This window comes from Sceloporus undulatus, chromosome 2, assembly GCF_019175285.1.
Source record: "Sceloporus undulatus isolate JIND9_A2432 ecotype Alabama chromosome 2, SceUnd_v1.1, whole genome shotgun sequence".
Lineage (NCBI taxonomy): Eukaryota > Metazoa > Chordata > Lepidosauria > Squamata > Phrynosomatidae > Sceloporus > Sceloporus undulatus.
The window spans coordinates 296,888,776-296,911,831 of NC_056523.1; the positions used below are offsets into that span (position 1 = coordinate 296,888,776).

Genomic DNA, 23,056 nt, shown 5'->3' on the forward strand with positions numbered 1-23,056 from the left:
TTTATTTTGGTGTACAAGCATTTTGTTCCCAGCAGTAGTCAACCTTATGTGAAGAAAATGATGAGATTATTTCTGGTTGTGTGTCAGCATTCAGATATTAAAAGCACACTCCATCTAAACAAGGAAAGCCTATTTAATTATTACAGCTAATAGACCTAAACATTTATTTGACTTTCTTAGAACCAACCCAGGCAAGTGGTCATCATTCTCTTAACTAATGGCTTTAAGTTTTGTATTCACTGTAAATCTGGAGATACCTTTTCTGCCAAATCTTATTGGCTATGGAAAAGGATGTTTTATAGAACAATCCTAGGGAAAAGAAACTAATGTATTCCCAGTTTCTTCTGACTGCTTAACATTCTTCATTCTGATATTTGTTTTAAAATTTCAGGATGTTTAAATGTTGTCAATTACTAGAACAAATTAAGAAACAAGTAATCTTCAATTTAAAGTAGCAAAAATTGAATTTACCAGCATCTTTAATCAGTAGAGTTTGGGTATCCTCCACATTAGTGGGACCTGAAATACAGGAAATTTACATTTTAAAAAAAGCAAGTAAAGCAATAATGCAAAATAATGTGTTTCATTACACTTATGGAACAATTCTGTGATCTTGTTTGCAAAGGCAGAGGTATGTACATTCATTTTTTAAGAATGAATAATCCTTCAAATGGCAACAGAAACTCAACAAAGAGGCGGCAACAGTTACTAGGAAAAGGAATCTGAATTTCTGTACTGGCAGAAATTTGTCTCTGCTAGAGTCCCATGGGAAACAAAAGCATGATGGTTTCAGAATTCATATTCCATAAACCTCTAAACCATAGTTTGGAGAAATAGGAATGATATATGGGCTGAAGGGCAGGGTATAAATACCATAAATGATAATAATAATAATATGGCCTGGCTGGGGTGCTCCATTGAATACTTTAAATGAAGCATACTTTATTATGATATCTGAACTGGCAAATTGTGTTTGAGGATTATAATCCATGGTTTGATTCCTGATATACAATCTGGATTTACTGAAATCACAATTTGCAGGCTTGGGTATTATAGCAAACTGTTATTTTAGAAACTAGGAGGTGTTCTACTAAGATGGATGCTGGAGGACAGGTGAGTGGAAAGCATACACACAAACACTGTTCATTCCCAGTCACAGATGCTGTTCATCACTCTCAATCCTCTGAACCAATGTTATACAAAGTGGAGCTCCATGGATCATGCCAGTACCCGGAAGGTTTTCAGAAAAGAAAGAAATAACTGTAGCCACAGTAGCTGGCACACTGGAGGGGAAAAACCTGCAGGTCCCCACGCCAAGTAAGTCAAGTAGCATTGTCAAACAATGGTTTGGAATATCAGAGAAAGTGAAACTTTCAGCCAAAAAACACTTCAAGCTCCCTCACACTGCTTCCTCCCCCCTTTTAAAGAGAAATACAGTTGTCCCTCAACATTCGCGGCTTTGACACTTATGGTTTCAATCATCTGCAAGGTCAAGGCCGCCATGTGCATGTGCACTCCTCCTCCTCCTTGCTCCTGGGCTTTTCCCCTTTTGAGGAGAAAAGCCCAGGAGGGAGGTAGCAGCCAGGAAGGGTGTGCATGCCAATCCATCCCTTTCCAGGATGTCTTTGAAAGGGGCTTGAGGGGGGGGGGGCGGCCCCCCACCTCTTTCCAGGAGGAGAGCTGCTAGGGGAAAGGCAGCTATCCACCTGGGAAAAGGGCAAGGAGCCAGTGAAAGGGATGGGAGGGCAAGGAAAGGCACACACGCACGCTCCTGCTCCTCTTCCCCCACCTACCCACCCATCACTTTAACTGGCTTCCTGAGGGGAGTTATTTGCAGTTTTTCCACACCCAGGGGGTTCTTGCACCCCTAACCTCTGTGAATGTGGAGGGACAACTGTAGTTCATTTTAAAATGAGATAGTTTTACTGTCTTGGAAAATTTTCTGATCTCTCTCTCTCTACCTACCCCCCCCCCACACACACACAGAGAGAGAGAGATCTCTAAATAATAAATTTAAATAATATCTATAAATTTAAAGGGCTATGTGTACTGTTTCTACTACTATATTTAGAAAACCTATTTGCTTATATAACACAAGAAGGAATTTCTTGGGGACACACAGAAATTTAGCAAAGTTCAGCTTCTACTTTGGCAAAGGATACTAATTTTAACTAAATGAATGACTGTAGGGGCAAATGTCTATTACCACCACTACCACTATTATTATTTTTTATTGCTGTTGCTACTACTGTACCACTACTACTACTAATGTGCAAGTGTCTCCACCCTCAAGTTGCCTGTCAATTTATGGCAAACTCATGAATTTCACAGGGTATTGTTAGACAAGGACTATCCACAGGTGTTTTTGCCAGTTCCTTCCTGTGAAATGTACTATTATTGAAACTATTTAATAAATATTGTGTCAGATAATGCAACAGAGCTCTGGAAAATACTATTTTAAAGACATGTAGTCTGTCTGTTTGTTGGGAAGTATGAAGAAGCCCAGAGACTTTAAAAATGGGGTTCATCAATGGTATTAAATTTTGCTTAAAGCAGTCCTTGGGTGGGCACAGCAATGAAGTTTGGTTATCTGTTTACAAAACTCTCCTGCAAGCCACACACTGTATTCATTCTGTTTGAAATTCACAGACTCTTTTGATGAAGGAAAACTGAGTTAATTAAGCAGGCTTTTTAAAAAACTGTAGATAGGCTGTAGATTTCAGATAATTCTTGATTCAGAAAATAATTTCTCTACTGCATAGATATAACTAAACCTAACAACTTCTATGAGCCCAATCAATCAATCAATCAATCCTATATTATACTATACTAACTCTATCTTGAGAACATCTTAGAAGTAAAGAATGGAAGCTCATTATGTTTCGTCTATATACACTTTGAAATTGCACTCCAGAACCTCTTTCCAGGAAAATTCAGTAAAAATCTAGATAATGATATGGAAGCTAAATGTTTACAATACCAATAACATTTACAATAAAATTAGAATCTAATATTTTACTACAGAAGGTTAAGTTTTCATCATTCTACATAATCTTAATCAAAACTAAACAAGTACCTTGTAGAGTGTGAACCATTTCCAGAAGAACTGGAGTAAGAGTCTGATTATATTCATGAAAAATATCAATGAAGAGCACTTCTGTGCATGGCTGAAAATAAATTAGAACACTTTAGTATAGGAGGCAAAAATAGATTAAGCAAATTAGTTAACAAGAAAATCACTAAATTGGACATGAAATAAATGATCAAGACATTCAACAACTTTAGAGGCTAAAAATATAAAAATCAGCATAATCATTAAACCTTTGTAACAGAAAATTCCAGTTTTTCAAGGCATGATGTATAAAGTGTCAGGGATGATGGGAGTTGTGACTCTTCACCTCTGGCCTGGAACTCACCACCTGGTTGTGCACCGCGCTGACCAGTTTTGGCCAGTGGTTATAGCTTAGAAGAGTTACAGAGAATAGGCTGAAGACCCTGACAAACTCTCCAAGCCTTCTCACTCTTGTTTCCACAGAAGTCTTCACCCTTCTTCAGGATCCAGCTGGCTCTTGTAGCTTCACCCAAGACACCAGACAACTCAGTAGTCTTATATAAAAGATCTACTTTATTCTACTATATACAGCTCCAAACTATCCAACACAACAATACTCTACTCCTCACTATCCACTCTACAATCCACTCTATCCACTACTACAACCCACAAAACATATTGGGATCCATAGTCATTATTATAGTCAATGCATGGTACCACCCACTGTTGTCTGTTTCCACCTAGTAGGCGTGTACACCATTCTCATTGGTTCTCTTTGTTCATCCCACAATTAATGATTTCATCATCTCAGCCTTGACCACTTAACAATTGTCAGGTGTGTCCAATTATCCACTTTGCATTTCTGTCCTTGGCATTCAGGACTTGTTAATTCTATTACCATTTACACCTGTGTGGTTCCCAATTGGCTTCTGCTGAGTCACCCTGACTCTCACATACATGTTTTATTTCACTTACTGTATAACCCATGTTGCTTTTTCTTGACATAAAGTTGGCTAACAACTGAAACCAATGTAAGTACTGTTGTGGGAGTCAAAAATGCTGCATACAGAATTGCCCTACAAAATAACTAAACAACTAAATAAGAGTTGTAACTCATATACCGATGTGTACCAGAATATTACCCCTGGCAGTACTTATTGCCATCTATTACAGAACAAGATCTCTACTGAATTGTCCCAAAAGCATTAACACCTGCCCGGAAAAGGTAGGTATTCCTGTGGCCCTGCTATCTTCTATCTATTAAAACCTTTACTATTCCCCAATGTTGATGCGGCTAAAAAAACTAGCAAGAAAAAGAACAAAGAGGAAAAGGAGGTTGGGTGAATGTACAAAGATTTCATAAACAGGCGCTTCTTTGTCAGAGGCTTTGTTAACTGCGGTATGCCTGTATTTGGGACCAACTATCAGGAACTAACTTGCACTTGGAAGAGGAAACTGGAGTAGTCTGTGTGCATACAAACCCCTGGACCAGAGCCAGATGTATCTCTGTATTCAATAATAAAATATATAATTTACTTAATGGCATTGAAAAATGTAACAGAGGATTTCAAGAGGCCTTCAACTTCACGATTTCAAGAGGGGTTGCTCTCCAGTAATAAAAAAGGATGCCACTACATGTCATGATGCAGCCACGTCAGCAAGAGATACCAATGTAATATACAGTTGACCAAATCCAAGTGTTTCCTCAACTAGAACAGACCAAATAGATTGAATCATGGAACTTAAATAAGTGTTGATTTACCATGACAACAGGAATCACACAGCTATCCAGATGATGTTGGACTGTAAGTTCCAGAAGCCCTAGCCACCGCAGCATCTGTAGATCTGAATGATTCCCACCCATGACAAAAATATCCTATTCACTCAACAGATTTTCTCCATTTGAGACTAATAAGAGACTTTAGCTGTTGGTATGATATTAAATTGTAGCTCAGCTATTGTTCTGCATATTATTTGGAAGCATTACCCTATCACTGTTTCTCAAATGTGTCCAGAAACTTGTAGAAGCAGTTCAGGAGGTGTGAATTTTACATGACAGTGTGTGTGTTGCACAGTATGTGTGCTATGCAGTATTCAGTTTTTAAGACTGAATGCCTTTGCCATTGTGAGGGAGTATTGGTTTCATAGGCTGCACTGTAACGTGTATAGATCGTAAGTTAACAACCCTATGCAACAAAGAAATAAGATCCCAAATTGCAGTTTGCGGTCTGTTGCTTGCTTACCCTGATACTGTATTTCCAAGAATCTCCTCCTGTCTCTTCCACAACTAAGCCAAACAAAGAAGAAAAAGGCAGAGTTAACAGAATAATGCTACAGGTGGTGTGGCAACAAACTCATACAACATACTGCTGGCTCATGCTGGCAAGACAGAAGGGAAGTAGGAACAATGGTGTTTCTCCTTTTCTTCTTTTCGTGTTTTGTTTCCCATTGGAATCAATGGAAGAAAAACTATGTACTACCCCACTAGCTCCAGGGCTGATGGGTCAAGTATATTGATCTGAGGGGTTTGATTCTATGGATCAGGATTCAACCCCTTGCCACAGCTCTATGTAAAACACTGCTCTGAATCTGCTCCCATTTTGCCTCTTGTGATAATAAACAGGCAAAAGCCTCAAGGCTATCTGTGGAAGAATGCGGGGGGTATTTGAAGTTGCATCACTCTTTCAATGATAAACTTCTCTTTCTAAGAAAAGGGAGACTCAATCTAGTCTATGCTTCTTAGAATGTTCTCCCTGGAACCACAGAACTGCAGTTTAAGTATACAGTATTTTTCATTTTCTTGTCACACAAATGAGTAAACACATCCATAAGCTCAATTTAAAAAAACAACCAACTTTTACATATAAAAAGTGCTTCTCGAAATAGTAATAACAGTTACAAAGCCAAATATGCTATTAATGTTTACCTTGTTCTTACTGTGAAAAACTAGCATTTAGTGCACTGAAATAAAATAAGAATGTACTAGCTCCTTACTAAAGCCTTCTGGATCCTCTTCCCACATTGTTAGCTCTTCCTCATTTAACAGGAAATACTGAGTGACTAACCGCCTGCATATCTCTGTTAGTGTTGGGTATGTGAAGAATGATGCCTTTATCTTATGAGCTTCTAGAGTTTCAGGGCTGCTATCTGCAATAAATAGTTCACATGAAGTTAGTGTGTACTTCAATATGGAATCAGAAAGGAATAAAAAAAACCTATCAATATTTAAATTGCATTTTAATTATGAAGAAAGCCAAATTACCTTCCACATTTTTGGATGGCTTGTAAGCATAATTTTTTACAATCATTTTGATCAGATTCATGCACTGGACAATAAATCGCTCAAACACAACTCCTTCACCAGCTTCTGTGAAAACATAGCTCACAGCAAATTCCAATGATCTCTGAATTAGTGATGTAAATGAAAAAGGATGTTGATCCAAGAAATCTAAAAACTAGAAATGAAACAAAAGTAATAGAATGACATGATAAAAGATTAAGCAAAATACAATAACATAATACAGTGCACCCACATCATACGCATGTGCAATATTTGTGGCTTTCAGCATATGCTGAAAGCTGTGCCGGGAAAAGCTATGGCGTGCCCCGGAAGAAGTAATGAGGCATGCGCCCATAGCGCGTGTGCTGTCTCGCACCGCTGGCACATGCCCCATTATTTTTAATGGGGCTCCAGCATACGTGGGATTTCCCTTACGCCAGGGGAGTCTGTCCGGAATAGATCTTCCACGTAAGGAAGGGCCCACTGTACTTACAATACCAAAAAGGATTGTTGTAAAATTACTAAAAGTACCAAACTTTCCCCCATATATTTATTTTCTATTGCAAACTTTTGTTAGCATTACACATTTAAACAATCCCCATTTCAGAAACACAACACACTGTGGCTGGCTTCAAACAAACAATAAGCCAGAATTCCAGAGAAACCTGTTATGAACACCTGTCATGGTACATGCTGTCCAACTCCTACTATTTGCTTCCTACCACCAGCAGCAGTAGCTTCAATAAACAGCTAGGAAAAATTTTACATTGCACCTGAATCTGATTTTGTCTGCCAAGGCCAGCTTCAAACTCTAGTTTGTGAGAGGAGAAAAACTAGGAATTGTTTACACACAGCATTATGGATTTTCCACCTGGTAAGTCTTTGATTAAATAGGCTACTCCTACCAGTGAGCAGAATGAAGTGACACCAATCAGGCAAGCTACACCAGTATGTTCAGTTGTGAACTAAAAACCAAAATTCTAAGGAATTATAGCTTACAATTTTGTATTAACAAGGCCTGTATGTTCTAGTTTTTTTTCCTTTAAAAAAAACCCAACCCAAACTTGACTTCTTATTTACTTCTACTTATTTCTGTTTTTGAACCTCATTTAAATTTTTAGCTCCTGACATTTTAAGGGTTTGGTTTATTAATGATTAATGTTCAACATAAATTTCAAATCAACATCAGTAAAGTCCACCTGCTATAACTATATACTGTCCACAAAACCAAATGACAGATTTTGTCACAGATAGGATTCAAGTAGTTTGTAACATCAAGTTGTTTGTTACAATTATCAGAATTAAGAATTTCACATGGCTAATGTAATCTCAAAAATATCTGTTTCAATTACTTTGTGTTAACATGCTGCTTTTTAACTAGTTCAATTTGAATAGAGTAACTATGTACTGTAAAGTTAATCAGTCCACTCAAATTCCATATAATAAATCTTACATTCTTGCTTTCAAGGGGGAAAAATCTATTATTACTATTCTGCACAATTTCTGAGGGAGAATCATTTTCCTACCTTACATGTTTTTTTAACAATTCGGTGCTTTATAAATATATGCAGAACTATGTTGTATGTGTTCCATGGTGCTTACTTCTGATTAAACACATCTACAATTGTGTTGGTACTTAAAAACTGAAATGTATAATGTGTGATATAAAATGGAAATAGCACCTTTTTTTGTGTGTGGATGTGCCTTGAAGTCATCTGCCAATTTATGGCAACCCCATTAATTTCATAGGGTTTCTTTAGGCAAAGAATAATCAGAAGTGGTTTTGTCAGTTCTCTACTCTGAAATATAACCTACAGCATCTAGTAATCACTGTCAGTCTCCCATCCAAGTATTATTCAGGGTTGACCCGCCGCAAGTTGACCCTGCTTAGCCTCCAAGATCAGACAGGATCTGTTACCTTTAGGGTATCCATTTTCTATTATGTGGCATGTACTATTCAATGAAGAGAACATAAACAGTATATCTTCAGTTATTAAAATAAATTAATGCCAATTTAGGTGGAAGAATATTTGGTGAAAGGAAAATTTAGTGTGTGATATGAGCTAACTTGCCTCTAGATTACTCATAATCAACATCAAGTTCTAAAACATGTTTTCGTTATTATACAGTAATAGCTTTCCATAACCTCAATAGCTAATAAAACCTACCACTTTTGTGAACAGAATTATAGTCTTTTCTAGACGATCCCTGCAGACATGTTCAGCTTCTATACTTCTACCTGATAAATAAAAAATATTTAAAATATTTATTAAATTGTATTAAATTTCTAAGAACAGCAGTGCTAATCTGTTACAGAAAACACACAAACACACATACTGTAACTGTGATATCTTATAAATCAACAGCATTGCTGTTGCTTCATTGCTGTATAGAACCTGCAACATGACAAATAAAATACATGCAGAAGAAAATATAGTCGCAGCAGCAGCAGTAATAGTAGTAGCAGTAATCATAATAATAGATAGCAATTCATATGTTCCATTAAGTGAAAATGTAACAGTATAATAATGAAAAAAATGAGCCAAGATGTCTAGCAGGATCTTATCTTATCAAATGGCAAGCACAACAGACCACAGTGTGGACAAGTTGGCACTTTCACCACCTGAACTATGAAGTATCCTCAACCTCACTGAAGAAGGAAAATGGTAGAACAAAATAGCAAGCCACACTGGCTACTCACTGCACAAGACCTCCAGCGGAGGAGGTGGCCACATGTTCTATGTCTCCCTCTAGAGGCCAGCTCTACATACAGCCAGGTATTTCTCAAATACCTGACTGAGAACTCCTCAAAGCCAAGACACTATGGGAAATATGGCTTGACAACTGCTTATATCATAAACACTAGCTTAGCATTACAAAAACAACTTTCTCCACTGCCTGAAGTTGACAATCTGCAAAATATACAGACCTATATCAAAGATTCATGATGAAGATTAAAGATAATGTGCCCTTGGGAATAATCTGCATGTGTGCCCTTGGGACACCTGAGTGCAGCCTACGGGATCCTCTAGAAGCTGCTCAAAGCCCCCCGATCCCCTCCATTTAAAAAAACATTTTGCAGGTTAATTCTGGCACTTTTTCCTCCTCAAATCAGCCCAATTCTCCCAAAACCATGAAAAAAGGAAAAGTTTGTTCCTTTAACCCCTTTTTAACCTCCCCTAACCCCCATCCCCAATATCCACCAAAATGGAGTCGAGAGAGAGATCGATCAGGCAAAATCAGCCAAAACAATGGCTGGAAGTGACATCAAATCACTTTAGATGTGCTGCTGTGGCCCATGGGCACAGGAAGAAAAACAGACCCTGCCCTGTTTGTAGTTGCCGACCCCTGCTCTAAAGCACAACAAATACTGCTCCTTAAAACATAAGGATCCCTGGTGGTGCAGTGGTTAAATGCCAGTACTGCAGCCATTCACTCACAGCCACAAGGTTGTGAGTTCGATTCCAGCCAAGGGTCCACATAGCCTAGCATCCTTCTGAGATTGCTAAAATGAGTGCCCAGCTTGTTAGGGCCAATCAGTTTACACTGTATAAACCGCTTAAAGACTGCTTAGTTCAGTATGAAGTGGTATCGAAATGTAGCTGCTATTGCTATTTAAAATGTCAAATATTCAGTTCATGTAAGCATCCCATGATGGCTTTCAGTTCTGGATTGAGCATATAAAATTGAGAATTTTTTAACAGGGATGTTTTTGAAAATTAATTTTTTTGTTAACTTTGGCAAAAATATTCAAAATGACTAACATTGTTTGCTTACAAAGGATGATGTCCAATGCTGGATGTTAGTTGTCAGAACAGGAGAACTTAGCATGGAAGGGATGACCTTTCCTTTCCACTGAAGCCCCTGAACATCCAAAATCCTGCTACAGAGAAAAAACCCAGAGCTGTTTTTGTGTGGTTCTTTGGGCTTCAGGAAGAAGGGAAAGGAAAGAAATTCCATAGAATTAGTTAGTATTATGCTAGATTTAGGCTGAGGAATAGATGGATAGATGGATGGATAGATAGATAGACAAATAGACAGACAGACAGACTTAAATATGTATCTGCAGATGTATCTTTTGTGAACTTCTTTTCTGCAGTAGCAATTATTATTAATAAGTCCTTTTGTTAAGAAGTATTATGTCATTTAGCAGCAGAAATTAATCCCAAACAGGACTATTTCAAACAAGTAGAACCCTCTGAATTCTAGATGATCAAGTCCCTGGTTCTGAAATCTCAAAACATATGCTTTTATGTAACACTCTATAATATATAGTAATTTACTCTTAATTTTTCATTTGGGCTTTGAGATGCAATGTAGAAGAAAAGGAGGGGAAAACAAGCCCACAAATACTTACTGCATTCCAAAAATTGCTTTAGCCGCTCAAATACTGCATGAAGGAATCCCTAGAAGATGTAAAAAGCAAACATAAAACTAACTATGCTCTCTGTTCAAAAACAGAGGTAACATTTTGCATTGAAAATTATTTAATCAGCCTTTTAGATATACAAAACAGAAAGTTTGATTACAGAAAACACCAGTTGTTCTACCAAGAATACCAAGCAAGATACAAGTTGGGAAGAAGAAAGCAAAGGGACAGGGATAGTAGTGGGGACCTGAGGGCCAAATTAATTTTATATTAAATGCATCCACTCTCCAGACCAGATGTTAATAAGGGCCAAGGCATGCAACTAAAGGATCAACTGCACCTGCAAGGCCTTAATTCTGACTGAGCCTTGAACTATTACTACCCATGCCATGAATGAAGACGGAACATGTGCTGAACCTAATAATTTCAATCAAAGGGGCTCAACAGACCGCCCCAAAGAGGCGGGCTGGAGCCGCCCATTTTTGCTCCCAAGGGACACCACAGCAGCCAAATTGCGTGGCATCCCTCCACACCAAAAAGAACCCAGAAAAAACTAGTTCTTTTAGGTGCATGGGGCCGATGCAATGAGTGCGCCATTGGCGCACTGTCGCACATCAATGATGCGAGAGTGGCGCCGTGACATGTGGACGCTGTGCTGCACTTGTGTCATCATGGCAGCCCCTGTGGGGATGGGAGGCCATCATGATGTCTGCGTCCATACGGACTAGGGTTTGGGAGCGTGCAGTCGCTGTGTGCTCCCAAACCCTAGAATCGGCACCAGGACAGCACTTCCCGCCTGTTTGTACAGCGCCTAACGTAATACCGTAAGAATTAAATGATGGAGTGAGACAGTAAAGCACTCTCTTAAATGTATCCGTCTCTCCCTTTTACACAAATAAACACATGACATCTCTGGACAAAAACACACTGCAGAAATAATCCAGCTTGAGACCACTTTCACTGCCCTGGCTCAGTACTAGGGAATCCTGGGAATTGTAGTTTGCTGGTGGCACCAGAGCTCTCTGACAGAGAAGGCTAAATGCCTCACAAAAGTATAGTTCCCAGAATTCCCTAGCACTGAGCCAGGGCAGTGGAAGTACTGTGAAACTGGATTATTTCTGCAGTGTGTTTTGGCCCTCTGATATGGAAATACCATTATCCACATATTATCCACTATCACTGCTTTAAAAATGTTAGACACACTTTAGGAAGTGAACATGGAAAGAGGAGTGGTAGACAGATATAAGATACATGTAGTAGAGCATGGAAGAAAGAAGGTGAAATGAATCATTGAAAATAATTCTAACTGCCATCAGTGTATGTCGAATTGATGATTCTTATAATTTGTTGTATATAAATATATGTAAAAATAAAGTTTAAAATTTTTTTAAAATGTTAGACACACCAAATATACTACCAAATGTTAAACCTGCATGGTCAGTGTTCAAATGGTCATTCTTAATATTTTAATAAAGGTACCAATATCTTTTCATCAGCCCATAACAACACACTTGTCATTTTATCAGTTGTCATTTTCTCAGTTAAGATACTTTAACTACAAAAATAAAAAGGGCATGATCCAACAGACTTGTTCCACTGATGGAAGTACTTTAGTCTGTGGAACCTGGGAGTGGCAGACAATACTCCTATAACTGGAAAACAGTCAGTGAAACTGGGAAGGGGACTCCTCCCCCCACACCCACATTTACCCTCAAAACCTTCCCCAGAAGAATAGGAAATTATACAGAACCATTAATTTAGGAAACAGCAGGCAGTTGTAAGACTAAAACAAAGCTCTGTTGTGCTAGACAGACAAATACAGTACTTACAAAAGATGAATTTCAGGCTCACAAAAAAAGAATATACTTGTAAAAATTAAAGCACATCATTTACTTACCATCACTTCTATGTTCCGATGAGGTTCCACAAACCCATGAACAGTCAATTTACGCAGCACTAAAAATTGAAACAATATTACTGCCTCTTAAATATTATTACTCCCATAAAAATATCCTTTATCTAGGGAAAACACATTTCTACAACTACTGCTGCAAACTCTTCTATCTTCTTTTTAAATTTTAATTCTGTCACATTTTTTTTTAAAAAAAAACACTATTAGGTAACAAAGAAAAGGTGACAATAATAATTAAATAAACACATTTTAGTATATTTATTAAGGCAAAGGTTATATAACAATAAATTCATGTTCAAATAATTCAAAAAGCCCTTAAGATTTAAGATTTTTGCTGTTGTAAAACAGAATATGGTCTTTTCACCCACTCCACCACATCTTTACAAATCAGAAATGCAATGTGATGCTGAAATTTCTAGCAACTTAGAACAAAGACTGCTAAGAATATAATGAGTAAGCACCTTGGAACAAAGACTGGATGAGTATGGAATATTACCAGCATAAAATATGAATTGCTACATTTTGCAGTGCATTGTATCTTTCTGATAAAAAAGGATGTATGAAGTAAGGCTTGCTAGAGAGGTTAAGAGCAATAAAAAGGGGCTTTTTTGGATATGTCCACGGCAAAAGGAAGATAAAGGAAATGGTAGGGCCACTGCGTGGAGAATATGGCAAAATTCTAACAAAAAACAGGGAAAAGGCAGAATTACTCAACACCTTCTTTGCCTCTGTGTTCTCATAAAAGGAAAAGGGTGCTTAACCTGAGAAAAATAGACCAGAGGACAGAATAGGGGAATTTCAGCACAGAATAAGCAAAGAAATAGTACAGGAATACCTTGTTAATCTGAATGAATATATGTCTCCATAACCAGATGAACTACATCCAAGAGTATTAAAAGAAATGGCAAGTGTAATATCGGAGCCATTGGCAATAATCTTTGAGAACTCCTGGAGAACAGGAGAAGACCCAGCAGACTGGAGGAGAGCAAACGTTGTCCCCATCTTCAAAAAGGGGAAAAAAGAGGATCCCAACAATTATCGTCCAGTTAGTCTGACATCAATACCAGGAAAGATTCTAGAGCAGATCATTAAACAGAGAGTCTGTGAACATCTAGAAAGCAATGCCATAATCACAAAGAGTCAACATGGGTTTCAGAGAAAAAGTCATGCCAGACAAACCTGATCTCTTTTTTTGATAAAATTACCAGCTTGTTAGATGAAGGGAATGCTGTGGATATAGTATATCTTGATTTCAGTAAGGCTTTTGACAGGGTTCTGCATGACATTCTTGCAAACAAGCTAGTGAAATGTGGGCTAGACAACTTAACTGTTACATGAAGTTGTAATTGGTTGACTGGCCGAAGCCAAAGAGTGCTTGCTCAACAATGGCTTCTTTTCATCCTGGAGAGAAGTGACCAGTGGTGTCCCACAGGGCTCTGTCTTGGGCCCAGTGATATTCAACATCTTTATCAATGACTTAGATGACAGAATTGGGGGCATACTTATCAAATTTGCAGATGACACCAAATTAGGAGGAATAGCTAATACTCTAGAAGACAGGATTAAAATTCAAAATGACCTGAACAGATTAGAAAGCTGGGCCAAAGCTAACAAAATGAAATTCAACACAGAGAAGGACAGGTTACTCACCTGTAACGGTATTTCTACGAGTGGTCATCTGCGAATTCATACAAATGGGTTTCACTGCACCTGCGCAGTGCTGTTCGGATACTTCTAGAATCACTGGGCAAAGTACACTTTGCAACATATGGAAACTTTTTGGCGGTAACCCCGCCCCCCCTCCTATAAAGCCCCGGTTCCCGCTCTTTTCCCCAGTTCCAAATTTTTTCCCCGCCAAGTAGGCGATGTAAGACAGAGCCAAAGTGAGCAGGACACCAAGGGGAGGATGGGCGGGATTTGTATGAATTCGCAGATGACCACTCGAACGTTACGTTGAGTAACATGTCCTTCTTCTTCGTGGTCTCTGCTGCGAACATACAAAGGGTTTTAGTACTGACAAGCTTAGGTATATAGGGCGGAGGGAGTGTCCTGAAACTCAATCTATGGTAAACCAAGGTACATTTTATTATAACAATAACTGTGAACCATAAAGGTCAGTCCTGTTTTTTGCACAACACTCAATGCAGACAGAATATTTAAGGCATAAGGAGAGCATGTAAGGTCACGCAGACCAAAACCAAAGGCATTGGTGCAAGCAAACCGACAGTTAAGCGAATCATAACTCTGCAGAACCTGAGGAGAAATTGTAAGGTCATGCAAGACCAACTTCCCGGGAAGCGAACACAGATGATCACACTATACCAATTCAAAGGCCAACACACAAGATAAGTCATCAAGCAACCCAGAAACCAGGACAGCCCTCCCAAAGGCGCATCCTCCATATTCCCTAGTGTCCAGTCTATATGTTTTTATAAAAGTCAAAGGCTGAGACCAAACAGCAGCCTTACAAACACATCATCTAAAGGAATGCCAGCCAGAAAAGCAAGGATGCTGCAACCGTCTGGGTCCGCATGCAGCGACCCTGGCCGTACCGTGCCGGGTTTTTCTCCCGACAGTGTCAAACAAAGGCGGATGGTGCTGCCACCCATTTTTGAGATTCCTTGGCGACAAGTCCGCAAACCTTTCTTGTTCCGAATAGCACTGAAAAAGTTCTCTCGTAACGGCTTCGAACCCCGGTCCTTCCCAGATAGAAAGCCAAAGCTTCTAACGTCCACCATATGGAGGCTGGTTCCCTCCCTAGTCGATGGGTTTGAAGCAAGTCGGCAACCAATGTCCTGACACATGTGGAAAAGGGATACCACCTTAGGGAGGAAGGTGATATCAGTCCGGAGTACCAATACCTGTCCTGTGTGGAACCGGAGGGAAAGGTTCATCCATCCGCAGGCACAAAGTTCCCCTGCCGCGGCGCCGAGTGGATGGCTCACCAGGAAAGACAGTCTTCCAGTTAAGAGTCTTAAGTCGGCTGTTGGCCAAGGGCTCAAAGGGTTTGGTACTGGAGGGCAAGCCAATACAACCTCAAAGCCCAAGCCGGGCAGGGAAAGAAACCTGGGGTAGAGGTTATTACCTCCTTTAAAAAGTTTTTTACCAGAGGGTCCTGAAAAGGAAGGCAACCATCATATGAAAATGTGACAAATGGCAGGACAGGTAACATTTTATGGAAGCAAGGGCAAGCTCCCCGCCCCACCGTGACATCAAGAAATCAAGCGACCACTGGCACAGTGATGCTCTCCGGCGACAAATTCCTTTCAGCAAGAATGAAAGGAATCTCTTTCATGGGAGGCAAGAGGATCTCTGGGTCGCAGGCCTATGGCGGGCACGGATCACCTCGCACCGAAGGTGTTCAGCGCCGCAATGCAGGAGCCTCCAAGCCACCACATCGCAACGAGTCGATTGGGATGGCCGAACCCTCCCCCCCTTGGAAGGTGAGAAGGTCCGGCCTCGGTCCGGAAACATCCTCCGTTGAAAGGTGCAGAAGCAGCGGAAACCACGGCTGTCTCAGGCCAACACGGGTTAGGAGTGAGCGCGTCGACTCTCCCTCGACATCTGGACACCCCCTGGTCAGCAGCGGAAACGGGGGAAAGGCAATAAATCGTTTCCCGGGACCAGTCGAAGGCGAAATGCATCTCCGAGAGGACCGTGTCGGCACACGAGAACAGAACTGGGGACATTGGCTGTTGGAGGCTGTCTCAACAGGTCGACCTGAGGCTCTCCCACCTGCAAAATATGTTCGCCGACTGTCCTCGGATGAAGCCTCCACTCGTGGCAGGTTGATGTCCTGCGGACGGATCCGCTAGGGTGTTCTCTCTCCTGGTAGGTGATCGCTGGAGGAGGACTGTGTCTGTGGATGGCACCAGTCCCAGATCCTCAACGTGATGTCCAGAGGGTTCGGGATTTGGTGCCTCCCTGTTGTTGACAAGTACATCACCGTTGTGTTGTCGGTCCTGAGCAGAATCACCTTGCCTGTGACGGGTGATTCGAATGCTTTGAGAGCCTTCTCGACAGCCAACATTTCCAGCGCATTGATGTGAAGCGCACGTTTCTGCAGGGACCACTTCTCTCCTCATGCAATAGGTCCCGAAGGGGGGCACCCAGCCTTCCATCGACGCATCCCGTCAGGGTCATTTGTGGTGAGGCTGGATGAAGGGCATACCTATGCACACGTTTGGGAGTCTAGCCACCATAGGAGGGAGAAGTCACGGACTCGGTACGGTGAGCCACCTGTTGGTGAGATCTGTCAATGGGTTGAAACGGAGAGGAACCATACTGAAGAGGCCTGAGGCGCAGTCGTGCCATGGGGTTGACGATGTAGTGGAGGCCATGTGACCCAAAGGCGACCTGGATGTCCCTGGCCTTGAGTCTCCTGCCAAGTGGACGGCGTGCACTGCGGTAGAAAGGGCCTGAAAGCGTCCTGAGGAAGTAGGCCATAGACTCTTCGGAGTCGAGAACGGAGCCGATAAAACGGACCTGTTTGGATGGGGGCAAGTGGGACTTTTTCCACGTTGACCACCAGTCCCAACTCTGACAAGAGGTTTAGGGTAAAAATGATTGCGTCCTGGAGCTCCGGTCTTGACGGGGCTGTCAGCAGCCAGTCGTCGAGGTAAGGAAAAACGCGGAATCCCTCTGATGGAGGTATGCTACACTGGGGCCTATGCACTTCGTGAAGACTCGAGGAGCTGTGGCCCAAGCAGAATGGGAGCACATTTAGTGGTAGGCGACAGAGCCGATGGCGAGGAGAGGAGAACCTGTGGTGGGATCCTTATCCCGACTGGAGAATAAGCATCCTTCAGGTCCCAAACGTCGGCGAACCAGAGGTCCTGCTGGAGCAAAGGCAAAATGGAAGCCAGCGTTACCATGCGAAAACGTCTATACAAGAAAGAGTTCATTCCCTTAGATCCAGTAGGTCTGATGCCTCCATCTGGCTTTGGAACCGTGAAGTATCTGGAGAAAAAGGCTTTGGGCCACAAATCCAGAGACAAAGGAGAGAGTGGCCCCTTTTGTGAAGGAGGGGGAGCGCACTTCGTCAGAAGGGTGGCCCGAGGGGGCGTAGAAAGTAAAAGCTCCGGTGGGCGGGAGCTCTTCGAACTCGAGGGTATAGCCCCTTCGATATATAAGACCCAAGTCGGAGGAGATGGAGGCCCATGTGTGGCAAAGGGCCTAAGAATGTCAAGGAAAAACACATTAGAGGAGGCGAAGTGCGCTAGGACTTCAATGCCCTTTTCTTTTCCCTGGTCGGTTCCTGTCGGCGGTTTTTGTCGGTACCGAGAACTGGTTGCGACGGCCCGAGGAAAGAGGGACTGCTGAGGGGGGTAGCCTGCCGCTGTGACCCCTGTTGATGGAACTGGCGTTCCCTGGTGGAGACCTCTGGAACTGAACCTGGTGATGTTGCAGGACGAGACGCTTGCGGAGGAAGAGGCCCTGTGTGCATTCATGCTTGGATGGCGCTGACCTTCATGCAGGAACTTCTTGTTGAGCCTTTCGTCCTGTGTCGGCGTGGAAACACCGCAGAAGCCGTCGATGGGCTGGTCCTCGATTGTAGCCTCACGCTCTGGATTGAGGTCCGAGCCAACGGAGCCAGGCATGCTGTCTCTAACGCGATGGAAGCCGACATAAGCCCTTCCAAACGCATTCCGGACGTTCCTAGCCGCAGTAGATCAGGCCGGCTGCCAATTGAGTGGGGTCTCCATCCCTGATCTCGGTCAAGGTCCTCTGTACCTCATCGGGAACGTCCGGCACGATCGGGAAGATGCCCTCCATCAAGGTCTGGACGTACACTCCCATGCAAGCGCGTGGTAGAACTAGGGTCCTTCGCCGCCATGGCCGCTGCCGCATATGCCTTTTTGGCCAGGGCGGTTTTTCCTGGCTCCTTATCCACCGGGAGGTGGTTTGGCGTTTGGGTGGAGGTCTGCTGGGCACTCTCCATATAGCTGAATTCTGGCGATGAGGATAGAGCCACGGAGCATTGGGGGCCGCAACCTTGTACAGCGACTCGATCTCCGCAAGGGCCCGAGAGGTGAAGAAGGAGAGTCCAGGAACGCTAATGATCGTTTTCAAGTGATGGAAGGAACGGAACACAACGGAGGTGTTGGAAACCCGGCCATGGACTGACGTTTCGACTGGGGTCTGCTGCATCCGCATCCGGTAAAAAGATAATGTCCAGAGCCCCTGGACATTTAATAATGTGCTCCGCGAAGGAACGGACATCACCGTATGGGGAGGCCGACTCCGGGTAGTGAAGATCCTGCGGCGATTGGCGGCGGGAGGTCTTCAACATCGAAGGGTTCTGGTCCCGACCGAAGCGTCCGCCTGGAATCGGAGAACTCGCACCTGCACAACTATATCTGCATAGGTCTGTCGTTGGTCGCGGTGACAGCTGGAGCAAAGCACTTGGAAGCGGGGATAGGGTCCTGATGGCGTTTCTCTCTAGGTGCGAAACCTCGGGGGGACGATCCCGGGGGGCGATCGCGTGAGGGACACCCTGGACAGCGCGACGTCCCTGACACCTTTAGGTGAGAACTGGTCTGCCTCGAGTCATAGAAACAGGTCCATCAAATCGGCAGGCACCGTGGAAGGAGAACAGGGGAGCGGCGATGGAGACCTCGGGGGCCGCTAACTCAGCGTGGAGAACGAAGCGCGGGGATGGAGACCGCGAGGGTAAAAACCCCAGAAGAAGATCGCAAAGCCTATCCCGGGAGTCTTCCTCATGCAGAGAGAGAAAGGAAGGTGGTTGTCGCCGACGGTCCCAGGGTCGGACAAAGTTTGCTGAGCCTCCCTGGGAGAAGAAGTCGGACACAAAACCGTCAGGGTGTCCCAACCTCGGGGAATCCGGCCGGATGCGAGGGCGAGTCGGCGCTAGCTCGCTTCCTAGCCACCCTCAGGCTCCTTGCGAGGCCGTGCCTTGGTGTGCTTTTGACTTCGTTGGAAGCCGTAGCCTCTGATGTTGAATCCGATGCTTTCCTTTTCTTGGATGACGCGGAGCCCCGCGGTGCATCCGGAGGAAAGAAGGGAATAGGCGACTCCGTGAGCCTTCCACCCGGTCTGGGCGCATCCTCCTTACGGGGGGCTGTCTTTGCCCTGGAGGAGCTGTCCCTGGCGGTACCCGACCCATCCTTCGGGTCCGACGGAGCTTCCTTACGGGACCTGTGCTCCGATGCCGGCCGCGAGGTCTTAGAAGGGGTATCCCGTTTCCGAGACGAAGTCGATGCGGCGGTCATACCCACAGACCCAGATTTATGCGGGTGCTTGGTGGGTTTGGTGGTGGCACTGGGCTTGTCAGATCCACGGGCCACATTTGCCTCGGGGTTGGGCACCCCGGAACGATTGGATGTTGACGGGGACGCACTTGCCGGGCCATCCCTGGCGGAAAGAGCCGCCGAAACAGGAGCCACAGGGGCCGAAGACGGGCGAGGATCCCCTTCCCGGATCTTACCCTGGGCTATCGCTGAGGTGAGCCGCGATTCCCGGTTCTTCCTGGCCTGGGAGGACATCGATTTGCAGAGGGAGCAGGACTTAACATCATGGTCCTTCCCGAGGCAGAAAAGGCAGGAGGTGTGGGGATCCTGCACCGGTACTTTCCCCCCGCAAATGTCACACTTCTTGAATGGAGGAGACATCGCTACCGAGGTCGACAGATCCAAAAACGAATTCCAAAATCAAGGTCAACAGTCCAAGAGTCCAGTACACGGGGGAAGAAGAAACGCCAAAGTCAAAAAACAGTCCGAGTCAAAAAACCAGTGATCCAAAACGAGCTAACACAAGCGAAGTTCCAAACAGCAGCCAAACGCGGCGGAAAAAATGGAACTGGGGAAAAGAGCGGGAACCGGGGCTTTATAGGAGGGGGGCGGGGTTACTGCCAAAAAGTTTCCATATGTTGCAAAGTGTACTTTGCCCAGTGATTCTAGAAGTATCCGAACAGCACTGCGCAGGTGCAGTGAAACCCATTTGTATGATTCGCAGAGACCACGAAGAAGAAATGTAAGGTACTGCACTTAGGGCGGAAAAATAAAATGATATAGGATGGGAGACACCTGGCTGAACGCAAAACTACATGTGAAAGGGATCTAGGAGTCCAAGTAGACCACAGGTTGAACATGAGTCAACAGTGAAATGTGGCAGCAAAAAAGGCCAATGCAATTTTAGACTGCATCAATAAAAGTATAGTGTTTAGATCAAGAAAAGTAATAGTGCCACTATATTCTGCTCTGCTCAGGCCCCACCTGGAATATTGTGTCCAGTTATGGGCACCACAATTCGAAAAGGACATTGAGAAACTGAAGCGTGTCCAAAGGAGGGAGACTAAAATGGTGAAGGGTCTGGAAACCATTCCCTATGAGAAAAGACTTAGGGAACTGGGGATGTTTAGCCTGGAGAAGAGAAGGTTAAGAGGTGATATGATAGCCCTGTTTAAATACTTGAAGCAATGTCATATTGAGGAGGGAGCTAACTTGTTTTCTGCTGCTCCAGAGACTAGGATCCGGAACAATGGATGCAAGCTCCAGGAAAAGAGATTTCATCTCAACATTAGGAGGAACTTCCTGACAGTAAGGGCTGTTCAACTGTGGAACACTCTTCCTCGGAGTGTGGTAGAGTCTCCTTCCTTGGAGGTCTTTAAACAGAAGCTGGATGGCCATCTGTCGGGGATGCTTCGATTGAGAGTTCCTGCATGGCAGGGGGTTGGACTGGATGGCCCTTGTGGTCTTTTCCAAACTCCACGATTCTGTGATTCTAATCACTAGGCTAAGAAACAGAAATAAGACACTATTGTGAGCCCAATCTCAAAACTAAAGAAGAGCTCCAAGTGTCAAAAAGAAATAAAATATAGTTTTGCAATCACCCTCAGCAAAAAGTGGTGTATAAAAACAAAAGATGCTCTTATGGACACCTCCTCCATATATATTGCAACTCTTTGAATAGCCAGAATGCCAAAAATTAAGAATCCATTTTACTGTGTACATTCATACAGATTTATTCTCTGTTGGAAACACACTATCCAAAAGAGATAGCGTAGAAGGCAAACAACTGGCAGCAGTAGAAGAAACAGGCAAAAGCAGTGGCACTGGTAAACCACATCTGAATCTTTCACCTTGAAAACCCTATGAAGCAAGAGAAAATGAGAACCCAGGAAAAGAAGGGACTCAGTGGGGAAAGAGAAAAGGACAGGTCCAAATAGTGCTGGATTGCCCAAAAGATGTTCAGCTGCTATGTTCAGACGTGAAAGGAGTTTGCATTACAGTGCTTCCTCGGGTTACGAAATTAATTCGTTCCGCGGCCGCTTTCGTAACCCGAAAAGCCTTCGTAAGCCGAATTGCCATAGGCGCTAATGGGGAAAAGCCGCGATTCCGTGCGAAAAAGCCGAAAAAAGCACCAAAAGTTTTTTCGTAACCCGAAAAAACATTCGTAACCCGGAACAATGATTCCCTATGGGATTTTTTCGTATCCCGAAAATTTCGTAACCTGGGTATTTCGTATCCCGAGGTACCACTGTATTTAATAGGAATGCAGAATGTGAGAGGCCTGAAATGGAGAAGTTAGAAATTAAAAACAAGAAATTGAATATACGAACACAGCAGTACTTTATATGAGTGAACTATAGTAGGTAGGAATGAGACATAATTACATAGTGCTTTACTCTGGAAACAACAATCTAAGAAGCAATGGGATGACATTAATAATTAGGCATGACTTAGCAAATTAGTCAGGGGATATAATGCAAACTCTGAGGAAACATCAAAGAGAATGTACAGAAAACCTTATCAATATAATCATAATAAAAGTTTATATCCCAACTACAGAAAGAAGAAGAGTCTATGCCAAGATCCCGGAGAAAACTGTTGTAAGTTGGATGCTATTTTTATATGTATTTTACAAATTTAAGACCCTTGGATGCTATTTTTATATGTATATGTATTTTACAAATTTAGAGCCCTGAAATAAGTTAACATCAACTTGTGGTAACAGTATACATGTACATTGAGCTAATGAAGATGCTGCACTTATGGGATTAAAAGGATTATCTCTCACTAGAGAACAGCTGACAATTCTGTCGTGTCTAAATGCTGCGCCAACAGAGCGCTGCAACACCCCCTGCCATGCAACTGGGTGCCAGGCATGACAATGGCATGGGGGGTGGCCAGCATGCATATGCCATGCCCCCATGCTAGTGTATAATTCCAGTCTTTTTAGCCTCCAATTGACTAAACTGAACTGACTATCATACTATGGATGCATAAAAAGACTATATGACTCACAAGAAAGTCAATGATACTTGATAAGGCTAAAGGCAATGGGAAAAGAATACTGTATTATGGAGCCCCAAGTTTACAGGATCTGAGTCAGGTTGTTAATAACAGTCTCTTGGAGTATCTCATTTATAGGGGTGCTGCAAGTCAAAGTTGGCTTGGTGGTACATAAGAACAATATTGATTT

The 23,056-nt window shown here is 43.0% G+C and overlaps 1 protein-coding gene across 1 annotated transcript in view; it reads right to left on the reverse strand.

Moving 5' to 3' along the window:
- The window catches only part of IPO11 (importin 11), a 98,437-nt gene that overhangs the window by 65,232 nt on the left and 10,149 nt on the right, over positions 1-23,056 (reverse strand). The window contains exons 6-13 of the mRNA XM_042447824.1: positions 12,599-12,657; positions 10,690-10,738; positions 8,501-8,571; positions 6,315-6,507; positions 6,047-6,199; positions 5,296-5,339; positions 3,077-3,167; positions 472-519 (exon numbers count right to left, since the gene is read on the reverse strand). Of these exons, the coding sequence (XP_042303758.1) occupies positions 472-519; positions 3,077-3,167; positions 5,296-5,339; positions 6,047-6,199; positions 6,315-6,507; positions 8,501-8,571; positions 10,690-10,738; positions 12,599-12,657 (708 nt within the window). The remainder of the gene's footprint in view (positions 1-471; positions 520-3,076; positions 3,168-5,295; positions 5,340-6,046; positions 6,200-6,314; positions 6,508-8,500; positions 8,572-10,689; positions 10,739-12,598; positions 12,658-23,056) is intronic.